The 26,699-nt window shown below is 50.2% G+C and overlaps 2 protein-coding genes and 1 long non-coding RNA gene across 3 annotated transcripts; 1 reads left to right on the forward strand and 2 right to left on the reverse strand.

Annotated features, from left to right (window-relative positions):
* Positions 1 to 1,141: 1,141 nt before the first annotated feature.
* DECR2 (2,4-dienoyl-CoA reductase 2) lies at positions 1,142 to 8,581 on the reverse strand. Its single transcript, XM_007663658.3, has 8 exons — positions 8,371 to 8,581; positions 6,163 to 6,231; positions 5,939 to 5,990; positions 4,540 to 4,675; positions 2,545 to 2,669; positions 2,362 to 2,455; positions 1,917 to 2,021; positions 1,142 to 1,626 (listed from the first exon to the last, which is right to left on the reverse strand). Exons 1-8 carry the CDS (start codon positions 8,457 to 8,459, stop codon positions 1,409 to 1,411), a joined length of 888 nt encoding a protein of 295 aa, XP_007661848.1. The 5' UTR covers positions 8,460 to 8,581; the 3' UTR covers positions 1,142 to 1,408.
* Positions 8,582 to 11,809: 3,228 nt separating this feature from the next.
* LOC114806024 lies at positions 11,810 to 14,988 on the reverse strand. The gene is made up of 3 exons (XR_003754151.2): positions 14,867 to 14,988; positions 13,915 to 13,966; positions 11,810 to 12,304 (listed from the first exon to the last, which is right to left on the reverse strand). It is a non-coding gene; the product is annotated as an uncharacterized LOC114806024 (long non-coding RNA).
* A 162-nt stretch (positions 14,989 to 15,150) lies between these two features.
* Positions 15,151 to 24,380, forward strand: LOC100078216 (protein mago nashi homolog). Its single transcript, XM_029049215.2, has 5 exons — positions 15,151 to 15,258; positions 17,145 to 17,203; positions 18,095 to 18,205; positions 20,362 to 20,444; positions 22,292 to 24,380. The coding sequence occupies exons 1-5, from the start codon at positions 15,171 to 15,173 to the stop codon at positions 22,389 to 22,391; spliced, it is 441 nt and encodes a 146-aa protein (XP_028905048.1). The 5' UTR covers positions 15,151 to 15,170; the 3' UTR covers positions 22,392 to 24,380.
* The last annotated feature ends 2,319 nt before the right edge of the window (positions 24,381 to 26,699 follow it).

A 26,699-nucleotide genomic window follows, 5' to 3' on the forward strand; every position in this document is an offset into this window, starting at 1 on the left:
TGGCCCTTTCTGTGTGCTGTACTTCCAAAGACTATTTTTCCAACATATCGACGTATATACTCTACTACTTCAGCAACCAGAACCACCAGGGGGGTGGGTCCACAGCTCTGCAGGGCTTTGATCGCGGGGGTCTGGGGAGCACACCCACTTGAGTGTAAATTCCTGAATGGCAGAGACCATGTGTTCTGCTTCTCTTGTGCTTTCCCCAGTGCTTAACGATACATCGCATCCATGAGCATAAAAGTTCCTTGAAGGCAGAGTTCATATCTACTTATTCTCTCGCAAGCATTTGCTACACCACGCTGCACCCATTGGAGGGTAAGCTCCTTGAGGGCAGGGTTCATCAATCCTATTTATTGAGTGTTTACTATGTGCAGAGCACTGTCCTAAGCACTTAGGAGAGTACAATATAACAAACAATGGACACATCCCCGCCCACAACCGTTTCAGTGTACTTACTCTCTCCCAAGGACTTATTCATTTATTCAATCGTATTTATTGAGCGCTTACTGTGTGCAAAGCACTGTACTAAGCATTGGGGAGAGTATAATCTAACAACATATTCCTGCCCACAACAAGCTTAAAGGCTTAGTACGCTGCATCGCACCCACTGGAGTATAGAGCTCCTTGAGGCCACAGTTCATGTTTGTTTATTCTCTCCCAAGTGTTTAGCACACTGCATAGCACCATTAGACCAAAAATTCCTTGAGGGAAGGGCTCACATCTACCAATTCTGTTATACAGTCCCAGGCATTTAGTCCACTGCACTACACCTGTTAAGAGCATAAGCTACTTGGAGGCAGGGTTCTTATCTACTCATTCTATTATACTCTCCCAAGCATTTAATACACTGCACTGCAACATTAGAGTGTAATTGTCTTGAGGTCAGGGTTCCTATCTACTGCTTCTATTATACTCACCCAAGCGCGTAATAAAGTGTTCTCTGCAAAGAAAGTGCTAAATAGCACCGATGGACTGATTGATCGAGGTCAGGGTACTGTTGTATTCTCCCAAGTGCTCAGTAAAGTGCCTAGCACTCAACTAATAATAATTCATATGTCCCATAACCCATTGGCTGCTCTCAGGCTTTCTGCGGGGTGCTCCAGGCCCCTCCAACAGATGAGATGTGGGAAGAGGGGGAGGAGGGGTAACAGTATTTATTGAGTGTATACTGAGTGCTGTTCTAAGCACTTGGAAGGGAGAGCAGAAGTCTGAGATGTTCCCTGCCCACAAGGAACATCCAGTCTAACAGGTGAAGTAGGCAGAGAAATACATTGAACAGAGAGAGGGAAACATACAGGTGCTGAAGATGGATAGAAGCAAGTGAAGAGAAGTCTAAGGCCAAGGGGCACCCATCCTAGGAGACCCTGGAAGCCCGCAAAGGCCCCTGAGGAGGAGAGCTCATCACTTAGAGTTTAGCAGAGAAGGACGCGGACGCCGACCGACCCAAGGAGCCGTTGGGGGATGTCAGCCAGCTGCCGCCATCCACCACCAGGGAGGCCCCCGTGACATAGGATGCCAAGGGACTGGCCAGGTACAGGGCGCTGTGGGCGATCTCTGTCTTGTTCCCCAGCCTCTGGAGGGGGATCCCCAGGATAGCTCTGCTCAAGTGGGTCTGGGAACCCCCTGGAACCAATCAACAGCCCCGAATGAGCGGCCATTGGGGGCGGAGCCTGGACCGAGCGCGACGCAGTCCGATGGAGCCATCCCCACCCTCCAGGAATCTGCTCCCGCCACCCAGTGAGAAGGGTACCAGGGAGAGGAAACCATTGGGGGCATGAGGTGGGGTCACCTAAGGCTGGACAAAACCAGCTGAAAGCACCACCCACCCCCATCTTCCCCGAGAGAAAGGACGAGAGTCGACCCAGATGCCTCTCTCCGTGGCCCCAGCCGGACCCGCCCCGTATATGCCTTACCGAGACGCCGCATGCCCTCAGTGCCGCTGATGGGCCCGGGGGCCAGGCTGTTGACCCGGACATTATAGGGGCCCCACTCCACGGCCAGGTGCCGGGTCATGGCATCTGCACCGGGAAGCAAAAGAAAGGAAAATAACTGGTGTCAGAGAGTCACTGGGGGTGGGCGGAGGGGGACAACCAGGGGCAGAGATGAGGGAGAATCGGGAAGAGAACCATGACAGCAAAAGCGAGGAATCTGGGCAGGCGGTGCCAAAGCAGCTCCACGGTTCATTAGAGCGGGAGAGGGAGGCTCTGCTGACCTCGAGGAGATGGGACCATCCCACTGACCAGGCACATCCGGGCACTGGGTTCATCCAAACTGGGACCAGGGACCATGAAGAGAGTCCAACCCAAGAAAGCAGAAATAAGGCCCCTGTGAGCCGGGAGCCGGAAACCGGGAACCTACCTACTGCAGCCTTGGCCGTGCCGGCATGCACCTGCAAAGCCTGCCCTTTGAAACTCAGCGTGGCCGTGATGTTAATGATCACTCCTCCGTGGTCCTGGAGCAGACAAAAAGAGCGGGGATGGGGTCAGGCGGGAGGATCGGGGGAGTGGTGGAGTGCAGGAGGCCGGCTCCAGCCCCGCCTACCTGGAACCATTTCTCAAAGAGCACTTTGGAGGCGTTGAAGGTGCCGATGGTGTCTATGTCAATCACCGTCTTGTAGGCGTTGAAAGACAGAGCCTTGGCTGGGCACAGGAAGTTACCTGCCGCACCTGAGGGGGAGAGAGGACAGAGAGTGAAGGGATGGGAGGCTCTGCGGGGGCGGAGCCGTCCACAGAGCGGGCATGGACCCATCTGCCCCCCGGGCGGGATCGGGAGCCATAGCCCCGTTCTGCCTGAAAGCCAAGGCAGGCGAGTGGCAGGGCAAGGATCAGCCAGTATCCCACCGTTTCTACTGCTTCCCCCTCTGACGTGGCCCATGACTGAGGGCAACCCACCCATAACCCCTGGCCACTGCCAGCCCTAGCTTTTGACACTAGGCCGACTCAGTCGGGAGCTGACCAGGATCTGCTTGGATAGGACCCAGACCCAAATCCTAAAGGCTGATTTTCCCAAGATCCTCAGGGCCAGCAATGGCTGGGGGATGAGCTGGACCTGACAGGGTTCCGTTTAAGCAGCGTGGCTCAGTGGAAAGAGCCCGGGCTTGGGAGTCGGAGGTCATGGGTTCGAATCCCAACTCTGCCACTTGTCAGCTGACTGTGGGCAAGTCACTTCACTTCTCTGTGCCTCAGTTATCTCATCTGTAAAATGGGGAGTGAGCCTCGCATGGGACAACCTGATTACCCTGTATCTACCCCAGCGCTTAGAACAGTGCTCTGCACATAGTAAGCACTTAGCAAATACCAACATTATTATTTCCCAGATACCCTGAGAATGGGCCAGACGGGGTTCCTGTTTCCCAGACTCCACGCAGGCAGACCAGATTTCCATTTCCCAGGCTCCCTCGGGCCGCCCAGGGTGAACCCTCAGGCTACCGGGACCTCAATGTGCCAGTCTCGGTATTCTGCTGCTGCAGGCCCCGGGAGCATTCGCCATGTGGGTGTGACTGGTGTCCCGGCATCCATACTCCCCCTCTGAGGGGCACCGGGCAGCTGGACACAGGAAAAAGTAGGCCCACCTTGCCTCTATGGATCCTCCCCAGTTGGATGGGGGCATCCCAGAATACAGTGCCATGGGCAGCTTTGGGGAAGGGGGCACATTTTGGGTTTCAAACAGTCCCTCTCCCTCCCACACCAAAGGACACAGGCCCAGGAGCCCGGCCCCTGGGGCCTATGACCAAGCTGACTCACTGAGTCCCCAGCCAACAACTCTCGCTAGAGGCCACAGGCCGGAGTCAGTGTTGCTGTGACTTGGGGTGGTCCTGTCTTTCACCCCGGGCCGGGCGAGGCCTCCTCAGGAGACAAGGAGGGAGGTGGCCTGGTTTAGGGGAAAGAGCCTGGATCTAAGGGCCAGGAGACTGAGTCCCTGCCACCAGCCTGCTGTGTGACCATGTGCTAATCACTCAACCCCTCCCTGGACCTCAGTTTCTTCCTTGGTAAAATGGAGAGAAACTCCCCACTCGCCCTCCTTCTTAGGCAGTGAGCCCCTTGTAGGACAGGAGCTATGCCCGATCATCAAAAGTATTTACTGAGAGTTTGTTGTGTGGATAGCATCGCACTAAGTGCTTGGGAGAGTGCAACGTAACAGAGTTGGTAGACATGTTCCCTGCCCACCACGAGATCTGATTGTCTTCTATCTACCCCAGCACTCAACACATAGTAGGTGCTGAATAAATGGGGTAATTATTAGGTGGGAAAGACTCCACCCCCCAGCCAAGTTTAGGAGAGGAGGAACTGGTAAGACACTGGAAAATTGAGAACTCGCCAGAGCTGAGGCCCAGTGTGTCTGACAGGGCTGGGTTGCTTTGGCTACGGAGGAGGAAGTTGGAGAGGTGGGTTGGGAGGATGGGAATTGGGCCAAAGGCAGACCTGCCCTTGTGTGGTTCGGGCTGGCCACTGGCAGCCTCCACGTGGCCATAGAAGGCCCCTGATTGTGGGACTCGGGGCGACTGGCCTGATGCCAGGTCCCGCCGAGGGACCTCACCATTGATGAGAATGTCCACCCGGCCCAACTCCTTCAGGGCTGTGTCGACTGCCACGGCGATCGTCTGGGGCTGCCGCACGTCCAGAGACAAAGGCAGGCAACGCTGGCCTGTGGCCACACTCAGTTTCTCAGCAGCCTGGAACGGGAGGAAGGAGTGGTGGAGAGAGAGAGAGAGCGAGCAGAGGCAGAGAGAGACAAAAAGCAAGGAGAGATGAGAATGGGCAGGCGGGAAGAGAGGAGCAGCGAGAGATGAGATGAAAGGCAGGGGGAGATGAGAGGCAGAAGTGGAGAGAAGACCATTGAAGTGAACAAATGAAGACTCAGGGAAAGAGCAGAGGGAAGAATGGGGGGAAAGCCGCGAAAGGAGAAGAGAGATTAGATTCAGCCTTCCTCCTCCAGTCCTCCTCCTGCCTTCTGGGGAGAAACCCTTAGCGCACCACCCAGGGATCCCAAACGGGGAGTCTGGCCAAGAACTCCTCGGGACAGACGGGTGCCACTCCCATCCTGGATGGGTGAGCTTGCTCCTACCTGGGGCTGTGAGGCCCCCTAGTCCCCTGGCTGGTGGAGCCCCAGCTCCAAGAGACTTAGAGCGGCTGCCCAACCCTCACCCAGTTCCCTGCCCTCAGGGAATTTACATTCCAAAGGGGGAAGCGAGCAAAAATTACAGGTGTAGAAGTGCAAAGTTCAAGGCAAGTTCAGCGCCACCCTACAGCAAACTGAGTAAGCCCCAGACCCTGGACCAGCCAGTACTGAACCCCGGCTCTTCCACCACAACCCGGGGCCTGGGTCGAGTTCAGGCCCCGGTACAGCAGGACTCTGTGTACTTCCTGGTCAGCTCTGCACCAGCCAAGGAGGAGGGTGAAGAGGAATGGGGGCCGGGGAGGAGGGAGAGGAACCAGGGGAAGGAAGGTGGAGAAAGCAATGCTGCGGGCACATGTGGTAGATCACAGCGGCGGATACCATGACCCACAGCCAGGTTCCAGGAACCCCACACAATCAAGGTTAGAGGGACCCCGGAGCAACCATCGTGCTCTCGGCCAGGCTAAGATCTGAGTTCCAGGAGCCTGGTTCCAGGGCCCAGGAGACCCTGGGTGTATCCTCGGCTCTGCCCGCTGGGGCCGCCCCTGGGGGAAGTGGAGGTTTCCCTTGAGGAGGTCAAGCCCAGCGGGAATCCGGAAAAGAGCCAGCTGACCCGGGTGACTCCCGACAACACCGCCGGCCGGGTCACTGTGCTTCGGCCCAGGATTCCCCTGGGGGCAGCACGCACCCGAGCAAGTCTCTGTGGCTCAGAACGCCCAGCTGGGCCACGGGATCTGCCAGTCCAGAAAGGTGGAGGTCACCACGACGACAAGATCAGAGTCCCCTAGCCACAGTGGTTTGCCCAGGGGACCCCGCTCACCTCAGAGACTCTCTGCAGGCTCCTGCTGGCGATGACGGTGCGGCAGCCATGTCTGGGGGAGGGGGCCCAATGCCACATTTCAGGGCACTGCGGAGCAAGGACGCAGACCAGACAGCCACCTTCCCCGCCGCCCGGGCAGGGCTACCCTCGGGCCCGCATCCCCAAGATCGGGCAGGGGAGGGCAAAAGTGGAAAACGACAGGCTCCCCTGGGCTGACCCGTTACCTCATGAAAATCTCAGCAATGCGAAAGCCGATTCCTGAGCCTCCTCCGGTGATGAAGGCCACCTTGCCCCTGTGGACAGACAATCAGTCAGTCAATCAATCAATCCATCAAACAACCAGTGATATTTACTGAGCGCATACCGTATGCAGATAATTGCACTAAGTGCTTGGGAGAGTCCGATACTACAGAGTTTGTAGACCCCTTCCCTACTCACAAGGAGCTTACGGCCTAGACGGGGAGACAGACCTGAAAATAAATTACGGACATGAACATAAGTGCTGGGAAGCTGAGGGAGGAGTGGCTACCAAGAGTTAAATGGGCCAGATCCAAGTGCGGGTACAGGAGATGAAGGTTTAGTTGGAAAGGCCTCTTGGAAGAGATGTGCTTTTAATAAGGTTTTAAAGGAGGGGAGAGCATTTTAACAAATACCAATAAACCTCCCCCCACAAAAAAACAAAAAAAGGACTGTCAGCAAAACCAAGGTGAGAGAGCGTTTCCAGGAAAAGAGGGCGGTTCACAGTGTCGAAAGCAGCTGATAGGTCAAACAGGATTGTGACAGAGCTGAGACTTGGTGAGGACAAGAGGGCAGTTTTTGTGAAGTTCAGGGGGCAGAAGTTGGATGGTAGCAGGTAAAGGAAGGACTTAAAGGAGAGGAAATGGAGGCAGCGGGTGCAAAAAACTGGTCTATAATCCTATTTATTTATATTGATGCTACTGATGCCTGTTTACTTGTTTTGATGCCTGTCTCCCCCCTTCTAGACTGTGAGCCCATTGTGGGCAAGGATTGTCTCTGTTGCAGAATTGTACTTTCCAAGCATTCAGTACAGTGCTCTGCACCCAGTAAGTGCTCAAGAAATACGACTGAATGAATGGTTTGAGGAGCTGGACAGGAATGATAGGAAGATGAAGGGCTGATAGGTGGAGCGTGCCGTGGAGTCCAGAGAAGGTTTTTCAGGGTCAAGCACTTCATCAGTTGTATTTATTGAGCGGTTCCGGTGTTCAGAGGACTGCACTAAACGCTTGAGAAAGTACAAAACAAGACAGTTGGTAGACACAATCCCTCCCCTGACCTTGAGCTAGTCACTGTATTTCTCCATGCCTCAGTTTCCTCATTTGGATTGGGAGCCCCGTGTGTGTCCCACCTGATTATCTTGTATTAATCCCAGCGCTTAGTAGAGTGCTTACACCTAGTAAGGGTTGAAGGGATTCCAGTGCAATTATTATTATGTCACCTCACCTCTCTGCATTTCAGGTTCTTCATTTGAAAAATGGAGATAAGCAGATTGTAAGTCCCATGGGCAGCAAGGTCTGGGTCCTGTCTGATGATCTTGATCTTATATCTACCCCAGGACTTAGCACATGGTTAAGTGCTGAGTACTTCTGAGCGCCTTCTGTGTGCAAAGCGTTATACCGGGCGGCTGGTTGTGAGCAGGAGACGTCTACTAACTCTGTTGTACTCTCCCTAACGCTTCGCACAGCACTCTTTACACAGTAAACGCTCAACCGATACGATTGATTTATTGAACACCCGAAGTCCCATTCCGGGAGGGGGAATCAAGGGCGAGGTTGGGCCAGGAAGGGCCGGAGCCTTGGGGAAGTCACTTAACTTCTCTGTGCCTCTGTTACCTCGTCTGTAAAATGGGGATTAAGGCCATGAGTCCTATGCGGCACCGAGCCTGTGTCCAACCCGATGTGTTTGTAATAATAATATTTGTTAAGCGCTATGTGCCAAGCACTATTCTAAGCGCTGACGTAAATACAGGCTAATCAGGTTGTCCCACGTGGGGCTCAGGGTCTTAATCCCCATTTTACAGATGAGGTAATAGTAATAATGCCGGTATTTGCTAATCTCGTTTACTATGTGCCAAACACTGTTCTAAGCACTGGGGGGGATACAAGGTGATCAGGCTGTCCCCCGTGGGGCTCACAGTCTTAATCCCCATTTTACAGGTGAGGGAACTGAGGCCCAAAGAAGTGAACTGGCTTTCCCAAAGTCTCACAGCAGACAAGTGGCGGGGCGGGGATTAGCACCCACGACCTCTGACCCCCAGGCCCGGGCTCTTTTCACTGAGCCAGGCTGCTTCTCTTATACCCACCCCAGCGCCTGGTACAGTGCCCGGCGCCTAGGAAGCGCCTAACAAGTAGCATGATTAGTATTAAGTGGGTCGGAGGGCAGGGGAGGGAGGGGGGGACCCGTTCCGGTCTCACCGGAGGATGTCCGGGCTGAAGAGGCACGAATATTCCTGCAGGCAGTCATCGGTGGCCACGTCCGGCGGCGGCGGAGAGGAGCCAGCCATCGTGAGTGATCCGGCCAGCCTCCCTTGGGCACTGACGGGGCAGCGAAACCTCGGCCGGTCCTGTCCTCGGCTCGACTCGGTTCGATTCGGCTCGGCTCGATTCGGCTCAGCTCGGCTCGGCTCGGGCCGGCCGCGGGGCCTGACGGGAATTGTAGTCTCGACTGACACCATCGCCAGGGGCGCAGGCGCGATGCGGCGCCCAACCCGAAGACCGCTTGGCGCGCAACTCTTCATTCATTCATTCATTCGTTCATTCATTCATTCATTCATTCGATCGTATTTAGTGAGCGTTTACTGTGTGCAGAGCACTGTCCTAAGCGCTTGGAATGGACAATTCGGCAACAGAGATAATCCTTCCAGTCCAGGAGGGAGAACAGAATCTCCGTTTTGCGTTTTAGGAAACTGAGGCAGAGAGAGTCAAGTGACTTGCCAAAGGTCACACAGTAGACAAGTGTCAGAGATAGAATTAGAAGCCAGGGCCATGTTCTTTCCACTAGCCTCCTGCTCTTTCAACTAGGCTGTAAGTTCCTTGTGGTCAGGGAACGTTTCTGCCAATCTATTGTATTATACTCAGCATGGCTCAATGGAAAGAGCCTGGGCTTTGGAGTCAGTGGTCATGGGTTCGAATCCCTGCTCTGCCACTTATCAGCTGTGTGACTGTGGGCAAGTCACTTCACTAATCTGGGCCTCAGCTCCCTCATCTGTAAAATGGGGATTAACTGTGAGCTTCACGTGGGACGACCTGATTACCCTGTATCTACCCCAGCGCTTAGAACAGTGCTCTGCAAATAGTAAGCACTTAACAAATACCAACATTATTATTATTATTACTCTCCCAAGAGCTTAGAGCAGTGCTCTGCACATAGGAAGTGCTCGGCACATACCATTCACAATGATGATGACTACACAACGCTGCCTTAAAGTTTCCTTTTGATGGAGAGTTGGATGGGCAGCCATTGTGAGTTTTTCAAGCACTTTAATACCTTGATATTCACTTCACCCTTGGCACTTAAGTGCACATCGTAATTTAAGGTCTGTCTCCCCCCTAGACTCCAAGCCCCTTGAGGAACATGACTATCAACTATGTTATACTGACGCTCGTGTTTAGGACAGTGCTCTGTGCACGGTAAGTGCTCAATAAGTACCATGTAATTTTTTGATAGACTGTACTGAACGTTCTTGTAAGATTGATCTGGCAACAAAGTGAGGTCTGGATTGGTGTGAAACTGAAAAAGGTCACTGAGGAGGCTGATGCAGGGAGTCAATACAGGATATGAGAAGTCCTTGTACCAGTGAAGTCTGACCTGCTGAGTGATGAGTAAATCACTGAACTTTTCTCTTGTGGCCTCATCTGTAAAATGGGGAGTTCATACAACTTCGGGGATAACTCCCAAATCTAGCTCTACAGTTCTGACCTCTCTCCCCCTGCAGTCTCATATTTCCTTCTGCCTTCAGGACATCTCTACTTGTATGTTCTGCCAACATTTCAAACGTAACATATCCCAAACACAACACCTTACCTTTCCACTCAAACCCTGCCCTCTCCCTGACTTTAGTTCTCCCTTCATATGCGACAGACCACCACTTTCAAAACCCTCCCGAAACCACACCTCCAAGAGGCTTTGCTAAACCGTAATTCCCCCCACCCACACTCCCCTGTGCCTGGCTGCGCATCCCGTAACTACTTTGATACTCAGCCCCTCCCCACAGCATTCACGTACACATGAAGCAGCAGCCCAGGCCTGGGAATCCGATCACCTAAGGTTCTACTTCTACCACTTTTTCCTATGTGACCTTGGGGAAGTCACTTCACCTTTCTGTTCCTCACTTCCCTCGTCTGTAAAATGGGGATTCGGTGCTTGTCCTCTCTTCTACTTAAGACCGTGAGCCTCACGTGGGTTGTGATGTCACTTAGTACGGGGCTTTAACATATAGTATGATCATCAAATGCCGTGGAACCATTTCTGATTCATGGCGACTCGGTGGATACATGGATACCTATTACATAGTGGGTCCTCAACCACATAGTAGGTGCGTAAATACCACACATCATATCCTTACTCTCCCCCTTATCTCTCTTAATGTCTCTGCCCCCCTGTAGTCTGTAGTCTCCTTGTGGCCAGAGATCACAACTGCCACCTCTGTTGTACTGTAGTCTCCAAAGCTCTTATTACAGTGCTTTGCACACAACAAGTGCTTGACAGATATCACTGATTGATGCCATTTGCCTGATTGGGAAGTCCTAAAGGCAGGAGGAAATGCAAGATTGCAGGCTGGAGAGGTAGATACGGGAATCTTCCAGGTAGAGTTGGCAGCCCGGGAGCGTATGAGCTCCCCAAAGGAGTGGATGTAGATGGAGAATAGAAACCGGAGAAAGGGACTGAGGAGCAGCCAGAAGGGTTGCAGGTCCAGGAGAGGTCGGTATTTGTCACACCAAAGTTTGATAGTGTATGCAGGAGAAGGAGAAGGTCCACAGTGGCAAAGACAGATGAGAGGTCAAGGAGAATTAGGATAGAGAAGCTGAGAAGCAGCATGGCTTAGTGGATATTCATTCGATTGTACCTATTGAGCCCGTACTGTGTACTGTGTGCAGAGCACCGTACTAAGTGCTTGGAATACAGAGTTCGGCAACAGAAAGAGATAATCCCTGCCCAACAAAAGGTTTATAGTCTTAAAAGGAGGAGACAGACAGCAAAACAATGGGCCTGGGAGTCAGAAGGTCATGGCTTCTAATCCCAGCTCCACCACAAGGAGTCACTTCACTTCTCTTTGCCTGTTACCTTATCTGTCAAATGGGGATAGAGACTGAGAGCCCCAGGTGGGACAGGTACCAGTGCCCCACGGGATTTGCCTGCATCTACCCCAGCGTTTAGTATGGTGCCTGGCACAATAAGTGCTTAACAAATACCATAATTATTATTAGTCAAGTCCAGTGGATTTGGTAAGGAGGAGGTCATTGGTGATTTTGGGGAGAGAGCAGTTACCATGGAGGGAATAGAAGCCAAAGTGCAGAGGTCTAGAAGTGAGTTAGAGGAGAGGAAATGAAGGCGTCGGGAGTAAGACAGCTCATTCTTAGCCCAGGCAATCAACATGTGTGGCTTAATAATAATATTAGTGACCTTCTAATTCCCAGGGCAGGTACTGCTCGCCTCATGGAAAGTGCACATGACCAGGAGCCCGGAAATGGCCCGGGTTCCAAACCCGGCCCTGCCCCTGGCCGGTGTGACCCAGGGAGGTCACTTCACTTCTTGGGGTCTCAGTTTCCTCTTCTGAAAAATGGGGATAACGTGTGAGAAAATAAGAGAAGAGGGAAAGAGGGAGCGGGATGAACAAAAACCACAAATGAGAGGGTAGGAGTAAAATGTTTATTAAGCAGCCACAGGAATAAGACTTTATTCTGCAAGCAGTGTTCTCTGCACTTCCTCCATTCCCAGATCAGGAACTGTGTACAACACCCTGCTGTTCCCTGGCCACCCGCCTTCCCCCCGCCCATCCCTGATGGGAATGTGGCCCCTGCTCTCCAGGACAATTTGATATCTTCTCCTCAACGTCCACAGCCTGCTCAGTGTGAATTGTCTTCTTTTTTGCTGTTGAGTCGTCTCTGACCCATAGCGATGCCATGGACACATCTCTCCCAGGACTCCATGTTTTCCATCTGCAATCATTCTGGTAGTGGATCCAGAGAGTTTTCTTGGTAAAAATCTGGAAGTGGTTTACCATTGCCTCCTTCTATGCAATAAAAGATCTACTTTCAAGAACTTTGTGTAAAGAGCAGATGGCATATCCTGCAACGAGGGATGCTTTGCTATCCTTGAGGCAAGACCCATCTACAAAGAGACTGAGATCTGAATTGTCACAAAAACAGAAGGATAATAATGGGAAATAATTGTTAAATTGTTATAATTTCTAAAAATATAAAATAAGAATAAAAAAGTTCTCAGATCATCATCAAGAACTTTCCTTCTTCTAGCTGAGGCTAAAGAAACAGCGGATAGATCATGGGAGGAAGCAGCATGGAATTGTAGAGCATGGGCCTACAAGTCGGAAGGTCACGGGTTCTAATCCCAGCTCCGCCACTTGTCTGCTTTGAGGCCTTGGGCAAGTCACTTCAGTTCCCTGGGCCTCAGTTACCTCATGTCCTAAATGGGGATTGGAACGGGATCTGCGCCCAACCCAATTTGCTTGTATCCACCCCAGCGCTTAGTACAGTGCCTGGCATATAGTAAGTGCTTAATAAATGCCAATATTATTATTATTATTATTAAAAAGCCTTTAGCACTCTTTTAGGGACACAAGTATTGGAAATACAGCATGTTTGGTCTTTCTCAGGCACTAATTTTTCTCTTGAGGCTGGTTTTGGTGCCTGCAGTTTAAACTGGGTAACTTGGTTAGTGCTGTTTAAACATGTACTTCAATCCCAGGAGAGTCGCGGTTGGAATCCCATTTTACAGCTTCCACTACTTCGACTCTGGGAGGACAGGCGTCCAGGCAGAATAAATACAAAAGAAGGTTCTCCAGTGAGTTTGGTTGTTATTTGCTGAGAGTTTCACTGAGTTCCTTTCTTTCTGAGTTTCTTTTAGGAAGACTTATAGTAGGAACGAGGGAGTTGAAGACAGAGACAGATGGCAGAGTCAGATGTGCGAACAGAACGCACCGCTCGATTTTGTTTTTCAGTTTGCAGTAGGGTCCTGCAAATAGCCATCCAAAACGGATGCTAGGGTGCCCGAGGTGACTTTCTAATCAGAAGGACACAAGAAGGAAAGTACAAATATGACCAGAACAGTTTTCTAAATCCCACCAACCCTGATCAATCTTTATTTCTTTAGACTCTAATTTTCGCAAGAGTAAACCAACATCTATCTAAATCAAAGGTTCCTTCTGGGTAACTGTTTAGGAGGGTTATCCTGCGTATTAAAATTCCATTTATCTAAGAACTTGGGCATTTTGGGTCTGTTATGAATTGACATCAAACAAGCCGGAGTCCCGTACGGCGAGACATCGTCCCCTTTCCATTTTCCTGAGGACTAAGGAAAGAGCCCGGGCTTTGGAGTCAGAGGTCATGAGTTCAAATCCCAGCTCTGCCACTTGTCAGCTGTGTGACTGTGGGCAAGTCACTTAACTTCTCTGTGCCTCAGTTCCCTCATCTGTAAAATGGGGATGAAGACTGTGAGCCTCACGTGGGACAACCTCATTCCCCTGTATCTACCCCATAGCTTAGAACAGTGCTGGGCACATAGTAAGTGCTTAACAAATACCAACACTATTATTATTATTATTCTTGCCCCCTGGGCCATCACGACACCCTGTCTCTCCGACCCGGCGCTCTGCGCCTGGAAAAAAAAAATCCCCAAATCCTTAACGCTAACAAAGCGGCAACGATAATCATTTTAAACCTTCATGCGTTCATTCAGTCGTATTTATAGAGCGCTTACAGAGTGCAGAGCACTGTACTCACCGCTTGGGAAGTACAATTCGGCAACAGAGATGACGCTGTTTAATAACTTGGCCTTTTAGGGATAAAAAAAGCACGTTTTTATCCCGGTATTTATTCATTCATTCAATAGTATTTAATGATAATAATAATAATGTTGGTATTTGTTAAGCGCTTACTATGTGCCGAGCACTGTTCTAAGCGCTGGGGGAGATACAGGTCATCAGGTTGTCCCTCGTGAGGCTCACAGTTAATCCCCATTTTACAGATGAGGTAACTGAGGCACAGAGAAGTGAAGCGACTTGCCCACAGTCACACAGCTGACAAGTGGCAGAGCGGAATTCGAACTCATGACCTCTGACTCCCAAGCCCGGGCTCTTTCCACTGAGCCACGCTGCTTCTATGTGCAGAGCACTGTACTAAGCGCTTGGAATGGACAAATCGGTAACAGATAGAGACGGTCCCTGCCTTTTGACGGGCTTACAGTCGAATCGGGGGAGACGGACGGACAAGAACAATAGCAATAAATAGGATCAAGGGGACGAACATCTCATGAAAACAATAGCAAAATAAATAGAATCAAGGGGATGGACATCTCATTAGCAAAATAAATAGGGTAAAGAAAATATATACAGTTGAGTGGACGAGTACAGTGCTGGGGGGGGGGAGAGGGGAAGGGAGAGGGGGAGGAGCAGAGGGAAAGGGGGGAAAAGAGGGTTTAGCTGAGGAGAGGTGAAGGGGGAGGATAGAGGGGGAGCAGAGGGTGAAGGGGGGGCTCAGTCTGGGAAGGCCTCTTGGAGGAGGTGAGCGCTAAGTAGGGTTTTGAAGAGGGGAAGAGAATGAGCTCGGCGGAGGTGAGGAGGGAGGGCGTTCCAGGACCGCGGGAGGACGTGGCCAGGGGTCGACGGCGGGATAGGCGAGACCGAGGGACGGTGAGGAGGCGGTTTATGGTTCATGTCATTGCTGGAGCGCTTACCGTGTGCAGCATGTTGGGCCGCATCGGGGTCGACGCCCCGGCTGGGCGACGCCCGACCCGCGCTCAAGGAGCGAGGCCTACAGGCGCCGGCGCCTGCGCACTACGGCCTCCCGCCGCCGGCGCGCGCGCGCGCGCGCGGGCAGAGGAGAGAAGAGGCGCGCGCCGCCTTCCTCCCTTCTCCCCCGCGGCCGAGGGGGGAGGAGGCCGTCGCGCATGTGACGTCACGGCGGGCGCCGTCGCGGGGCCCGTGACGTGCGGCGGGCGGGCGAGCGAGGCAGGCGGGCGGGCGGGGGAGGGAGGCGGCATGGCCAGCGACTTCTACCTGCGCTACTACGTGGGCCACAAGGGCAAGTTTGGCCACGAGTTCCTGGAGTTCGAGTTCCGGCCGGACGGTGAGCGGGGCCGCAGGGGGCCGGGGGCTCGTCCCCCGGGGACTGTCCCAAGCGCTTAGGGCAGTGCTCTGCGCACCCTAAGCGCCCACGCAGGGCGATCGCATGAATGAATGACGCGTGTTGCGCGGGGAAAGCGTCTGCTTAGTCTTAGGCCGCACTCGCTCAAGCGCTTAGTACAGTGCTCTGCGCCCACTAAGCGCCCAGTAAATACAGTTGGATGAACGACTCGTGGTGCGCAGGGAAAGTGCTTATTGTTATACCTCTCTCTCCCAAGCGCTTAGTACAGTCCTCTGCACACGCTAAGCGCCCAGTAAATACGATTGAATGAATGAATGAATGAATGACTCGTGCGCCGGCAAAGTGCGTGTTGTTATACCATACTCGCCCAAGCGCTTAGTACAGTGCTCTGCACCCAGTAAGCGCCCAGTAAATACAATTGAATGGACGACTCGTTGTGCGCAGGGAAGGTGCTTATTGGTATACTGCCCTCTCCCAAGCGCTTAGTACAGTTCTCTGCACACACTAAGCGCCCAGTAAGTACGATCGAATGAATAAATGACGCGTTGTGCGCAGGGAAGGTGTCTGCGTGTTGTTATACCGTACTCGCTCAAGCGCTTACTACAGTGCTTTGCGCCCAGTAAATACAATTGAATGAACGACTCGTGCGCAGGGAATGTGTCTGTTTATTTTTATTACCATACTTTCTCCAGCGCTTAGTACAGTGCTTTGCGCCCAGTAAATACGATTCAATGAATGAATGACTCGTGCGTAGGGAAAGTGCTTATTGTTATACCGTACTCAAGCGCTTAGTACAGTGCTTTGCGCACAGTAAGCGCCCAATAAGTACGATTGAATGAATGAATGACGTGTGCAGAGAACGTGTCTATGTGTCTCTGATTTTAATGTCTCTAAACTCTATATCTCTAATGTGTTTCCAATTCTAATCACGTATTCTTTCAAGCGCTTAGCACAGTGTTTTGCACACAGTAAGCACTCAATAAATACGATTGAATGATTCGTTGTAGGCAGGGAAAGCGTCTTCTTATTGTTATACCGTACTCTCTCAAGCGCTTAGTGCAGCGCTTTGCACACAGTAAGCATGCAGTAAATACGATTGATGAATGAATGACTCTTTGTGGGCAGGGAATGTATCTGATTATAGTTATACGGTACCCTCCTAAGCACCTAGTACAGTGCTCTGCACACAGTAAACACTTAATAAATACGATTGAATGAATGAGTGCTTCGTTGTAGAATATCTGAAGATCAGAGATCCAACGGAGAGACGATGCAGAGGGGATGATTAGAGTAATAATACCATTGATTGATTGTCAGCAAGCAGTCCATCAATCACTAGTCAGCACCGATGCAACACGAACATTTTATAGTTGCCCGAGTCAGACCAGCTCAGTGTGGGAGTATTTCTTTTTGCAGGTGCCTAAGGTCAGTTGTCCCCTCTAAGGGCTCTTGGGGACTCTCCCAAGCTCAATAAAGATGCCTAGCTAGGAGACTTCTGGAGACTCCAGTCTTCCACATAGGCTAAGTCCATCCAGTCAATCGCAGCAATGGTATTTATTAAATGTTTCACTGTGCAGAGCCCTGGACTGAGCTCTTGGGAGAGTACCAGACAAAAGAGTAAATAGACATCCCCTGCCCACAAAGAGCCTACACACTGGAGGGGAAGATTGACATTAAAATAAAATTACAGATGGAAATGTATGGAAATGTTGTGAGGCAAGGTGAGGGCTGAATAAGTGCTCACGCTTTACAAACTACCTTATGCTTCCCCCAGCACTTAGTACAGTGCTTGGCACATAGTATGCTCTGAAAAAATACCAGAATCATAATTTTAACCATTGTAAAATGTTTTATTTTTCCTCCAACAGGGAAGTTGAGATACGCCAACAACAGTAATTACAAAAACGATGTCATGATCAGAAAAGAGGTATGACATTTTAGAGAATCCGGCTTTTCGTATTCTGGCATTTAGCCTGTTTCCATCATTATCACCTAGCGAAGTAATTTACAAGGACACGAGGCCGTAACGATGCTACCACTGGATCAGTCCGTTGTGCTCAGAGTTCCGTTGTTAACATCACTTGGAGAAACAAGTGACGGTGGTTGGCGGAATGAAGATGGCTTCTCAGAAAACAGATTCTCATTTTGGGTGGCGTTAAAATGTGTCGAAACGCTCCTTGTTGAGGTGCAGTATTCGAGGGCCCCGTCTCCAGTGAGTACGCGTTAGCATCTTTAGGCTGGGAGAGCGCATCGTCTTGGTATTGGATGGCTGACTTTGAAGTCAGGTTCAGAAAGACTGCAGCCCCTGCCCGTCACCTAGCCTTTGGGACATCAGAATGGAGAATCTGTGGATCCCACCCCTCTCGGCTCCCAACCTGGTACAGCATTTGGGGTGGAAGACGACCCCTGCCACACACACCCTAGACTGTAAGCCCATTTGGGGCGGGGATTATTTCTCTTCATTGCTGTATGGTACTTTCCAACCGCTTAGTACAGTGCTCTGCACTCAGTAAGCGCTCAATAACTATGATTGAATTAATGAATGAATTGGAGTGGGTGACTTCAGCAGCCAGGGAGCGTCTACCCCTGACCGACCGCTGCCCCCCCCCCCCCCCAACCAGCCCCACAGCACTTATGTACATATTTGTCATTTTATCTATTTGCATTGATATCTGTCTCCCCTCACTCTAGACTGTGAGCTCGTTCTGGACAGGGAATGTCATTGCTTATTGTAGTATTGTACTTTCCCAAGCGCTTAGTACTTAGTGTTTGCCTCTGAAATGTCTACCGGAAATCTGTAATTTTCATTGGCTTGCAGGCTTATGTACACAAGAGTGTGATGGAGGAACTGAAAAGAATAATTGATGACAGTGAGATCACAAAAGAAGACGATGCCCTGTGGCCTCCCCCAGACAGAGTCGGCCGGCAGGTTTGTATCAAGTAACTTTTCTAAGCGAGAGGCATCTGACGAGTCAGGCGATCCTGAAATATGTCTTGGCTTTGCTTTAATCTAAAATGTAAAGTAACTAAAGTCTTGACCCTTCCTTGTTTTTCCTTCTCCATTGGTACTGTGGCATTCAGCCCTGCCCCCAACATTCATTCATATTTATTGAGCACTTATTAAACGCTGGGGAGAGTACAGTGCAGCAGTAGGGAAGGTGTCTGTTTATTGTTGTGTTGTACACAACACATTCCTTGCCCACAACAAGCTTACAGTCTGGAGGGGAAGACAGACATTAATAAAAATAAATGACAGGTAAGTACATAAGTGCTGTGGACCTGGGAGGGGGGATGTATAAAGGGAGCAAGTCAGGGTGACGCGGAAGGGAGTGGGAGAAGAAGATAGAAGGGCTTAGACAGGGAAGGCCTCTTGGAGGAGATGGGCCTTGAGTAAGGCTTTGAAGCAGCGGGAGAGTCACTGTCTGAGGGGTCGGCGGTGAGACAGAGAGATCGAGGAACAGCAGGAAAGTGAGCATTAGAGGAGCAAAATGTGGGGGCTGGGTTGCAAGAGAGTAGTGAGGGGAGGAGTGGGGGAATGTGATGGAGAGCTTTGCTTTGATGGTGAGTTTTTGTTTAATGCGGAAGTGGATGGGCAACTACTGGAGTTTCTTGAGGAGGGGGAAAACATGGGTCTGAATGTTTTTGTAGAAAAATGATCCGGGCAACAGAGTGGAGTGTGGACAGAAGTGGGGAAGAGACAGGAGGCTGCCTGAATAATCCAGGTGGGGTAGGATAAGTGATAGGATTAACGCCGTAGCTGAGGAAGGGGCAGATTTTAAGGGATGGTTTGAAGTTGGAACCGATAGCATTTAGCGACGGAATTTGTCCGAAGGCAGGAATGGGACATTCTTTAGACTGGAGGGTCGCCGGACAAGTTTGAGGAAGGGCCGCCAGGCCGCCACATGTGAAGATTTGGTGGCCATAATACCGACCGGTAAAAGTGTTAGGCATTTGTTGTGTAAAGAGGGCTTGGTTCCCCTACAGATATTCCATACTGATACAGTGATAAACTTGACGTGAGCGTCTTCACACAGAGTGATGAGATTATTTCGTGTTTCGTTTTTGTAGGACAGGGTGTGAAACCAGGGTTGACTGAATTGGCAGGCTGGCTCTATGGGATGCTCGGGCCAGATGGGGCTTGGCCCTGCAGTTTCCCCCACTGTCCCAAACTCATTAGCATCTGCTCTCACTCCAGGAACAACGGGGGCAAGAGGCCTTGGACTCCACTTCCTTCTTTCTGGATTTTTCTCCCCGGCCTCCCCCTCAAACCCTGAGGGAGAACTCCAGAATCTGTACCCCTGCAGTCTTCCCAATCAAACTATTCAGTGGTATTTATTGGGCGCTTACTGCGTGCAGAGCACTGTACCAAGGTGTTGCGAGAGTACAGCGCAACAGTCGGCAGGCTCCCTGAGGTTTCCATTTTTGTAGAAAAATTTTTTATGGTATTTGTTAAGCACTTACTGTGTGTCAAACACTCTATTAAGCACTGAGGTTAGATACAAGTTAGTTAAGTTGGACATAGTCCCTGTCCCACATGGAGGCTCACAGTTTAAGTAGGAGGGAGAACTGAGGCACAGAGAAGTTAACTGATTTGCCCAGGGTCACTCAACAAGCAATTGGCAGAGCTGGGATTAGAACCCAGGTCCCCTGGTTCCCAGACCCGGGCTCTTTCCAGTAGGCCATGCTGCTTCTCATTTTATGCCAGCTACTCCCAGGGACTTTCTCTAAATTGTAAAACTTTCCCGCAACGTGGCTGAGCTGCTCCTTGCCACTGCAGGCTTCTATTCCCACTTGGAGACAAGTCACTGATTATGTAAGCAGGTTTTTTTCTTACCATCATAATGGTAAAATGTATTTTTGAAAGCAGTTTGGAATAGACTATTAGGTAGTCGTTTGAGTCGTTCTTTTTGTCTATCTGCGCCGTAGGCCACCAGCAGCTGGGTAGGGTTGAGTGGCGCCCATGGGAAGAAGCAAGAGAGGGTCTCTGGTTCCGATGCCCTCAGGGAAGGAAATGAGGCGGGGTCAGCAAGTCGACCCATTAGACTAATTCATGTTTTCTTTCGATCATTTCTAAAACATTCCTAGGAACTGGAGATCGTCATTGGCGACGAACACATTTCCTTCACCACGTCTAAAATCGGCTCCCTTATTGACGTGAATCAGTCCAAGTGAGTATTTGGAGCCTTGCTCACGTGGGTATTGTTTTGTGTGAGGCGTTTGCGGGATGACTCAGGGACAGTCTGCCCAGGCCACACAGGGCATGTACTTTGCATTTAGAGGAAGGGCATTGACATCTCCAGGTAGATCACCAGGTGAGGGGATAGACTCAGCGGGAGCCCCACCAATTTCGGGGAAGAGAGAGGGGGTTAGTGGGACAAAGGGGAGGTCAGGGGGAAATGCTTAACTAGGGAGACAAATGGCTGATGGATCCCATTACCTCAAGGAGACCTTGCTGTTGCTTTGGGAAAGAAGTCAAGAGGCGGTGACAGTCACAAGCCAGCGGGGTGCCAGGCCAGCAACAAGTCCCTTTCCCCAGCTTTCAGGACTAAGGTTGGTATTTGTTAAGCACTTACTATGTGCAGAGCACTGTTCTAAGCGCTGGGGGAGATACAGGCTAATCAGGTTGTCCCTCGTGAGGCTCACAGTCTTAATCCCCATTTTACAAATGAGGTAACTGAGGCAGAGAGAAGTTAAGGGACTTGCCCACAGTCACACAGCTGACAAGTGGCAGAGCAGGGATTCGAACCCATGACCTCTGACTCCCAAGCCTGTGCTCTTTCCACCGACCCACACTGCTTCTCTATTCTATTCAGCTAAAAAAATATAGCTCATCTGCAAATGTATGCCAGGAATCTTAGAGTGGAATTTTTAAAATCCTCATTTTTGCCCAGGTACTCACCTGCCAGTTAGATCAGCGTGGCTCATTGGGAAGAGTGGGGGTTTGGGAGTCAGAGGTCATGGGTTTGAATTCTGACTCTGCCACTTGTCAGCTGTGTGACTCTGGGCAAGTCACTTAACTTCTCTGCGTCTCAGTTACCTCATCTGTAAAATGGAGATTAACTGTGAGCCTCGCATGGGACAACCTGATTACCCTGTATCTCCCCCAGCGCTTAAAACAATGCCCTGCACATAGTACGTGCTTAACAAATACCCACATTATTATCATTATTATCTCTATGAAGTCTGGGGTTTATAGAGGAGATTTTGTGAGGCAAATTTTAATAGAGGTGTCCCCAGGAATATATATAACAATAATAATAATAATGATGTTGGTATTTAAGCGCTTACTATGTGCAGAGCACTGTTCTAAGCACTGGGATAGATACAGGGTAATCAGATTGTCCCACGTGGGACTCATAGTTTTAATCCTCATTTTACAGATGAGGGAACTGAGGCACAGAGAAGTCAAGTGACTTGCCCACAGTCACACAGTTGACAAATGGCAGAGCCGGGATTCAAACCCATGACCTCTGACTCCCAAGCCTGAGCTCTTTCCACTGAGCCACGCTGGGTGCTGGAAATGTGAAAGATTTGGCACACTTCTGAATCCAAAGAAAATGACAAGGGTCTAGTTGGAGAATATTACTGATTATTTTGGAAGCTCTTATTCATAAAAGTCAAATAGGGATTAAAAACATTGCTTCTGAACACCTTACCACACAGTGAAAAAAATTTAGTAAAACTCAGAGGTAAACCATTGTGCTGTGCATAATTCATACTGTAGTGAGATCAATTATGATGGAGAAAAATTAGACATTTTAAGGCAGAAATGAGTTAGAGGTGAGATTTGTCCAGATTTTGAAGAATCATTCAACCTTTATTCCTGCAGAAGTCTGAGAATGTTTTCATTTTGGGGTGGTGGGAGGAGAAATGGTGTGTGTTCCTGTTGTAAAACTCAGCTTTTATTTCTGTTTTGTAAGCTTAGGGAAGCTTGAGTTTTTTCTTCTTGTGGAATTGTTTTGATCCCTTTTTGTTACAGGAACCGAACATTAATTGTTGTGCTCTCCTGCTCTAGGGATCCCGAAGGCTTACGGGTATTCTACTACCTGGTTCAGGACCTCAAGTGTTTGGTGTTCAGTCTCATTGGATTACACTTCAAGATCAAGCCCATTTAGATTGTTGGCTTCGAAGCTGGGTGTGGGAGGCTTTTATGTTTATCAAGAACTTTTTTTTTTTTTTTAACACTCTGTACTTGAACTCATTTGCTCCCATGGCGTCAACTACCATCTCTCTGCAGATGATACCCATATCTACATCTCCTCCTCCGACTTCTCTCCAAGCTTGCATCTGCCACCTGTCATCTGGGGGTGGGTTCTTTTGGGAATTGGTGCAGCGAGAGAGAGAATGGGGACAGAAAGTCTGAGTTTTCATACAAATTTTATTCCTCGAGGTAAACTGAATTATTTAATTATTTGCAATGCAGTGAATTGAACTTCCCTTTTGGGAGGAATATACTTATGTGTTTCTCGCCTGTGGCAAGGCAGATATAGATATCATACATAAGCACTTCCCACCTGGGAAGAATCCAGTGCCCTTCCAGCCCCACGAGGGTTCAAGCAGGACACTCACCCATCCCACGCCTCTTCCCTCTGTGTAGGCAGAGCAGGCACCCCACGCTCTGGGCAAGAGGTGACATGAGGCCAGCTGCTCCAAGTCTCCATCTGCTACGCAGAAGGTCAGAGGCCACAGGTATTTGTTACCTGTCCTCTTAGGCCCTTCCAACCTCAGTTTATCCAATCTCCACCCTGTGCACCTCCCCCAGTCCAAACGCCTCATACCTAATTTAATTGGCCCAAGGGCGAGGGACCCCTTCAGTGTTCTCTGTATTCCTGGCTTGGGCTGTCAATCTAGCAGTTTTGGTAAAGGGCCGGGGGGCAGTCTCCCACCCCCACCTTCCCCATTTCGCCTCGCTGGCTCGGGCAGTCACGAGATAACATTTGACTCTGAGATGGTGAGTACCCCATTCACCTTGGGACATGCCATCCGGGCCCTCCTGACAACCCTCCGCCCACACACACAAGTTCCATGGTGGCAGAGCCGCACCGGAAGCCCGGCCTTGTGGTGCTGTCCCTCCCCTGACCACACGGTCCTATGTTCTTCCCAGGCGCCAAGGAACCAGGAAAGCAGGTCCATGGGTCGGGGCAGAGGATGGGCCCTAGCCCATGGCCAGGGGCAACAGGAGGAGGCACTCTTAAATCGTGCGAGCATGAGGTATCGAGGCAGGGGAGAGTGGTCGATGGACCACTATGGTTTTGAGGCACTGTGCACTGAGGTATAGGGCGGGGGTAGCTGAAGTGCCTGCTGCTTGCAGACGGAGCTGTGCAACATCTGTACACAGACCAAATCCCCCCCACCCCCTCCCTCGGGCTAAAAGCAAAAGTCTTTGCAACCCGCAGAATGGGGAGCTTCCCCAGTTCTCAAAGGCCTCAAAACCAGTCCCAAGCTCCTCCTGCAGCGTGGGCTTCTCATCTAAACCGCATGGTACGTTGTCAGAAGCGGTCATGTCCACGTCTCCAGAATTGCCCGGATGAAGGTGCCAAAGGGTGGCAAGAGGCACCGGTCACGGTGAACCAAGTGGTCCTGTGGAAAGAGGTCCCCCTCCCTGATGTCACATCTTGGTTAAGACTGAAGACAGGCTCTCCAGGAGGCAGTTCAGCCATGATCCCTTTTGCTGGACCCTTCTGGAAATCAATGTGTCCCAAATGGACGAGAACCTAGGAACATACAATCCTAACCCCAGAATTGTGAGGAAGTGATCAGCAGCATCAACACAAATGATGAAGTTTGATATAACACCCTTTTCCCAATAATTAAGAATTTTTTATTCTTAGAAATTATAACAATTTAACAATTATTTCCCATTATCATCCTTCTGTTGCTTTCCAAATCCTTGGGTTCTGATACCTAAAGCTTCTCAGTCCCTTAAAAGGAAACAACTGCAAAGACAAAGTAGTCATCCAGGCCCTTTCCTTTTATATATGTATGATACATAGAAACATTCATGTTTCTAGTCCCTTTAGCCAAGCTTTAGTAGAGACAACATGCAGAACAAAAGACCAATGTAACAAGCAAGGATGAACAAATAAACCCCTTTTTTAAAAGTTTGTCATACTCAACAATTAAACCTACTTCGTGTGCAACTGTCCCCTCAAACGCCATCCAATCCAACCTTTATCCCAACAATATTCCTTTATACTACATTTTAACATTCCAGTTTATCAAAAATTACACAAGTGAACACATCTTCCATACATTTTTACCACATACGTGGTTAATTCCCTAATGAACATATCAAGACAGGTTTCCTTCAAGCTATCATGTTTATACCAGCTAGATATATCAAGATAACAGTTTTCACTCGACATGTATCTACCTCTTTTACCAATTTAGCAAAATCTCATGCAGTAGAATTTCAGAAAAAGTGATTGTCACCAACCCTAAAGGCATTTCTAGCCAGGAAAGCAATTTCAAATTCTCACCCAACAGCCTCCTTTGCAATTTCATACAACTATTTGATTGAGGGAGGCGCCTTTTGTTTGAAGAAGGCAACCATTTCCTTGAGCAACCCTTTGCTGGAGGCCTTTCCTCAAATTCCTTTTGAATCGTCTAGTCTAAACTGACAGCTCCGGCCCCTTAGGATGTTCTTATTCCAATAAGGGCCTGAGGAAAGTTGGCTAGATTTCCTACCCTAATGCCTCAGATGCAGTTTTCTGCAACTGACTGGGTGACTTCCGAGAATAGATGAGCGACGGGTATAGGATAAAAAAACATGAGACCAATAAAATGACAACCTGTGGAGCTACACAAATTCAGTTTTCTCATCACATTGTATAACACGCATTTCCACAACACTAGCCAATTCGCTCAACCCTAACATCCCTCACAGTCACACAGACACAGGGGTACAGCCAATCCCCCCATCAAATGAGACGTCAATTTCCAACCCCCAAGACAAACACCTAAAGACAGGGATTCCTTCTCCTTTACATTCACTCCCCCATTACCACTTTAGAGATAACCCTTGGGGACTTCCACTCAGCTTCTTTTGAGCCTTTCACTCTTTTCCATCTTTATAACCTTTCCTCATTTCCAGAGGAAAGATTTCCTGAAGATTTCCTGAGGTTCATTCACTAGGCCATATGCGGGGAGCACCAAGACTGTGAGAGGGCTGTGGCCATGTGTCCGTTGGTGAGGCCCACCAGATCCCCCTTCTAGCCTCCCTACTCTGTGGAGGGCAGAGCTTTTGATCTGGCCCCAGGGGTCAGCACCCTCAGGATATGGGTGGGCATTACATCCAGCTCCTCCGTAGGAAAACCCAGCTCCTTTAGTTTCTGCCACATGGCCACTCATCCCGAGATCACTCTCCCTTCCCACAAGCCTTGGTGGGTGTCCTTCCTAGCAGCGCTCCAAGTTGTCCTCCGGGACCCCGAGCCTTTCCCAACCAGGGCGGCTAAACGCCCGGGCAACTGGCAGTTCAGCGAACTGGGATGGAGGCCGGTCACTTAACTACCATCCCTCCTCCCCCTTCCCTTTCTTTCCCCTCCTTTGAAGCCCTCTACCACCCCCTCCAGATTCTTGTAGCCATCATCTACCACCCCCCTGGCCCCACCTCCAACTTTAACCATTTTGACCCCTTTCTCACCTTCCTTTTTCCATGCCCACTTTGATCCTTGGAGACTTCAACATTCACATAAGATGTGATTCCTCTGCTGCCCGCCTTCTATCACTCAACTGTGCCAACCTCCTGCTCCACCCCACCTCGCCCACTCAACAACTTGGTCACCCCCTCGATCTCATCATCTCTTACTGCTGCACAATCTCCATCCTAAGCAACTCTGAAATCCCTCTCTCTGACCAAACCTTCTCGCACTCCCCCTCCCCATAAATCTACTATTCCCCCTCAGAGACCTCTCTCGACCACATCCATCTGTCTCAGATCATCATACCCCACAACTAGCCTCCCTACCCATTCTACCCACTCTTGATGACCAAATAGATGCTCTCAACTCCACTCTCTCTACTCGACTGAACTCATTTGTTCCCTTTTCCCTTCGTCACTCTCGTTCCAATAACCCACAGCTTTGGATCACCTCCACTGTCCATCTCCATCGCTTTTATACTTGAGGCGCTGAACACTGCTGGTGGAAACTTGAACACCAGGATGACCCTTGCCCACTTTAATCTTGTCCCTTCTTGCCTTAACTCTGCCCGGTAAAATGATTTCTCTTCCCTTATTGACACCCATGCCCATCACCCTCCTCAGTTATTCAGTGTGGCTCAGTGGAAAGAGCACGGGCTTGGGAGTCAGAGGTCATGGGTTCAAATCCCGGCTCTGCCACTTGTCAGCTCTATGACTGTGGGCAAGTCCCTTAACTTCTCTGTGCCTCAGTTACCTCATCTGTAATATGGGGATGAAGACTGTG

This window comes from Ornithorhynchus anatinus, chromosome 21, assembly GCF_004115215.2.
Source record: "Ornithorhynchus anatinus isolate Pmale09 chromosome 21, mOrnAna1.pri.v4, whole genome shotgun sequence".
Taxonomy (NCBI): Eukaryota; Metazoa; Chordata; class Mammalia; order Monotremata; family Ornithorhynchidae; genus Ornithorhynchus; species Ornithorhynchus anatinus.

Bases quoted from the DNA above. Each gene is read 5' to 3' on its own strand.
- DECR2 (XM_007663658.3), bottom strand. From the start codon at position 8,459: ATGGCTGGCTCCTCTCCGCCGCCGCCGGACGTGGCCACCGATGACTGC. The intron at 6,232-8,370 runs GTGAGACCGGAA...GTCTGTCCACAG, and splicing joins TTCAGCCCGGACATCCTCCG to GGGCAAGGTGGCCTTCATCA. The intron at 5,991-6,162 runs GTAACGGGTCAG...CCCCTCCCCCAG, and splicing joins ATTGCTGAGATTTTCATGAG to ACATGGCTGCCGCACCGTCA.
- LOC100078216 (XM_029049215.2), top strand. From the start codon at position 15,171: ATGGCCAGCGACTTCTACCTGCGCTACTACGTGGGCCACAAGGGCAAG. The intron at 15,259-17,144 runs GTGAGCGGGGCC...TTCCTCCAACAG, and splicing joins GTTCGAGTTCCGGCCGGACG to GGAAGTTGAGATACGCCAAC. The intron at 20,445-22,291 runs GTGAGTATTTGG...CTCCTGCTCTAG, and splicing joins ATTGACGTGAATCAGTCCAA to GGATCCCGAAGGCTTACGGG.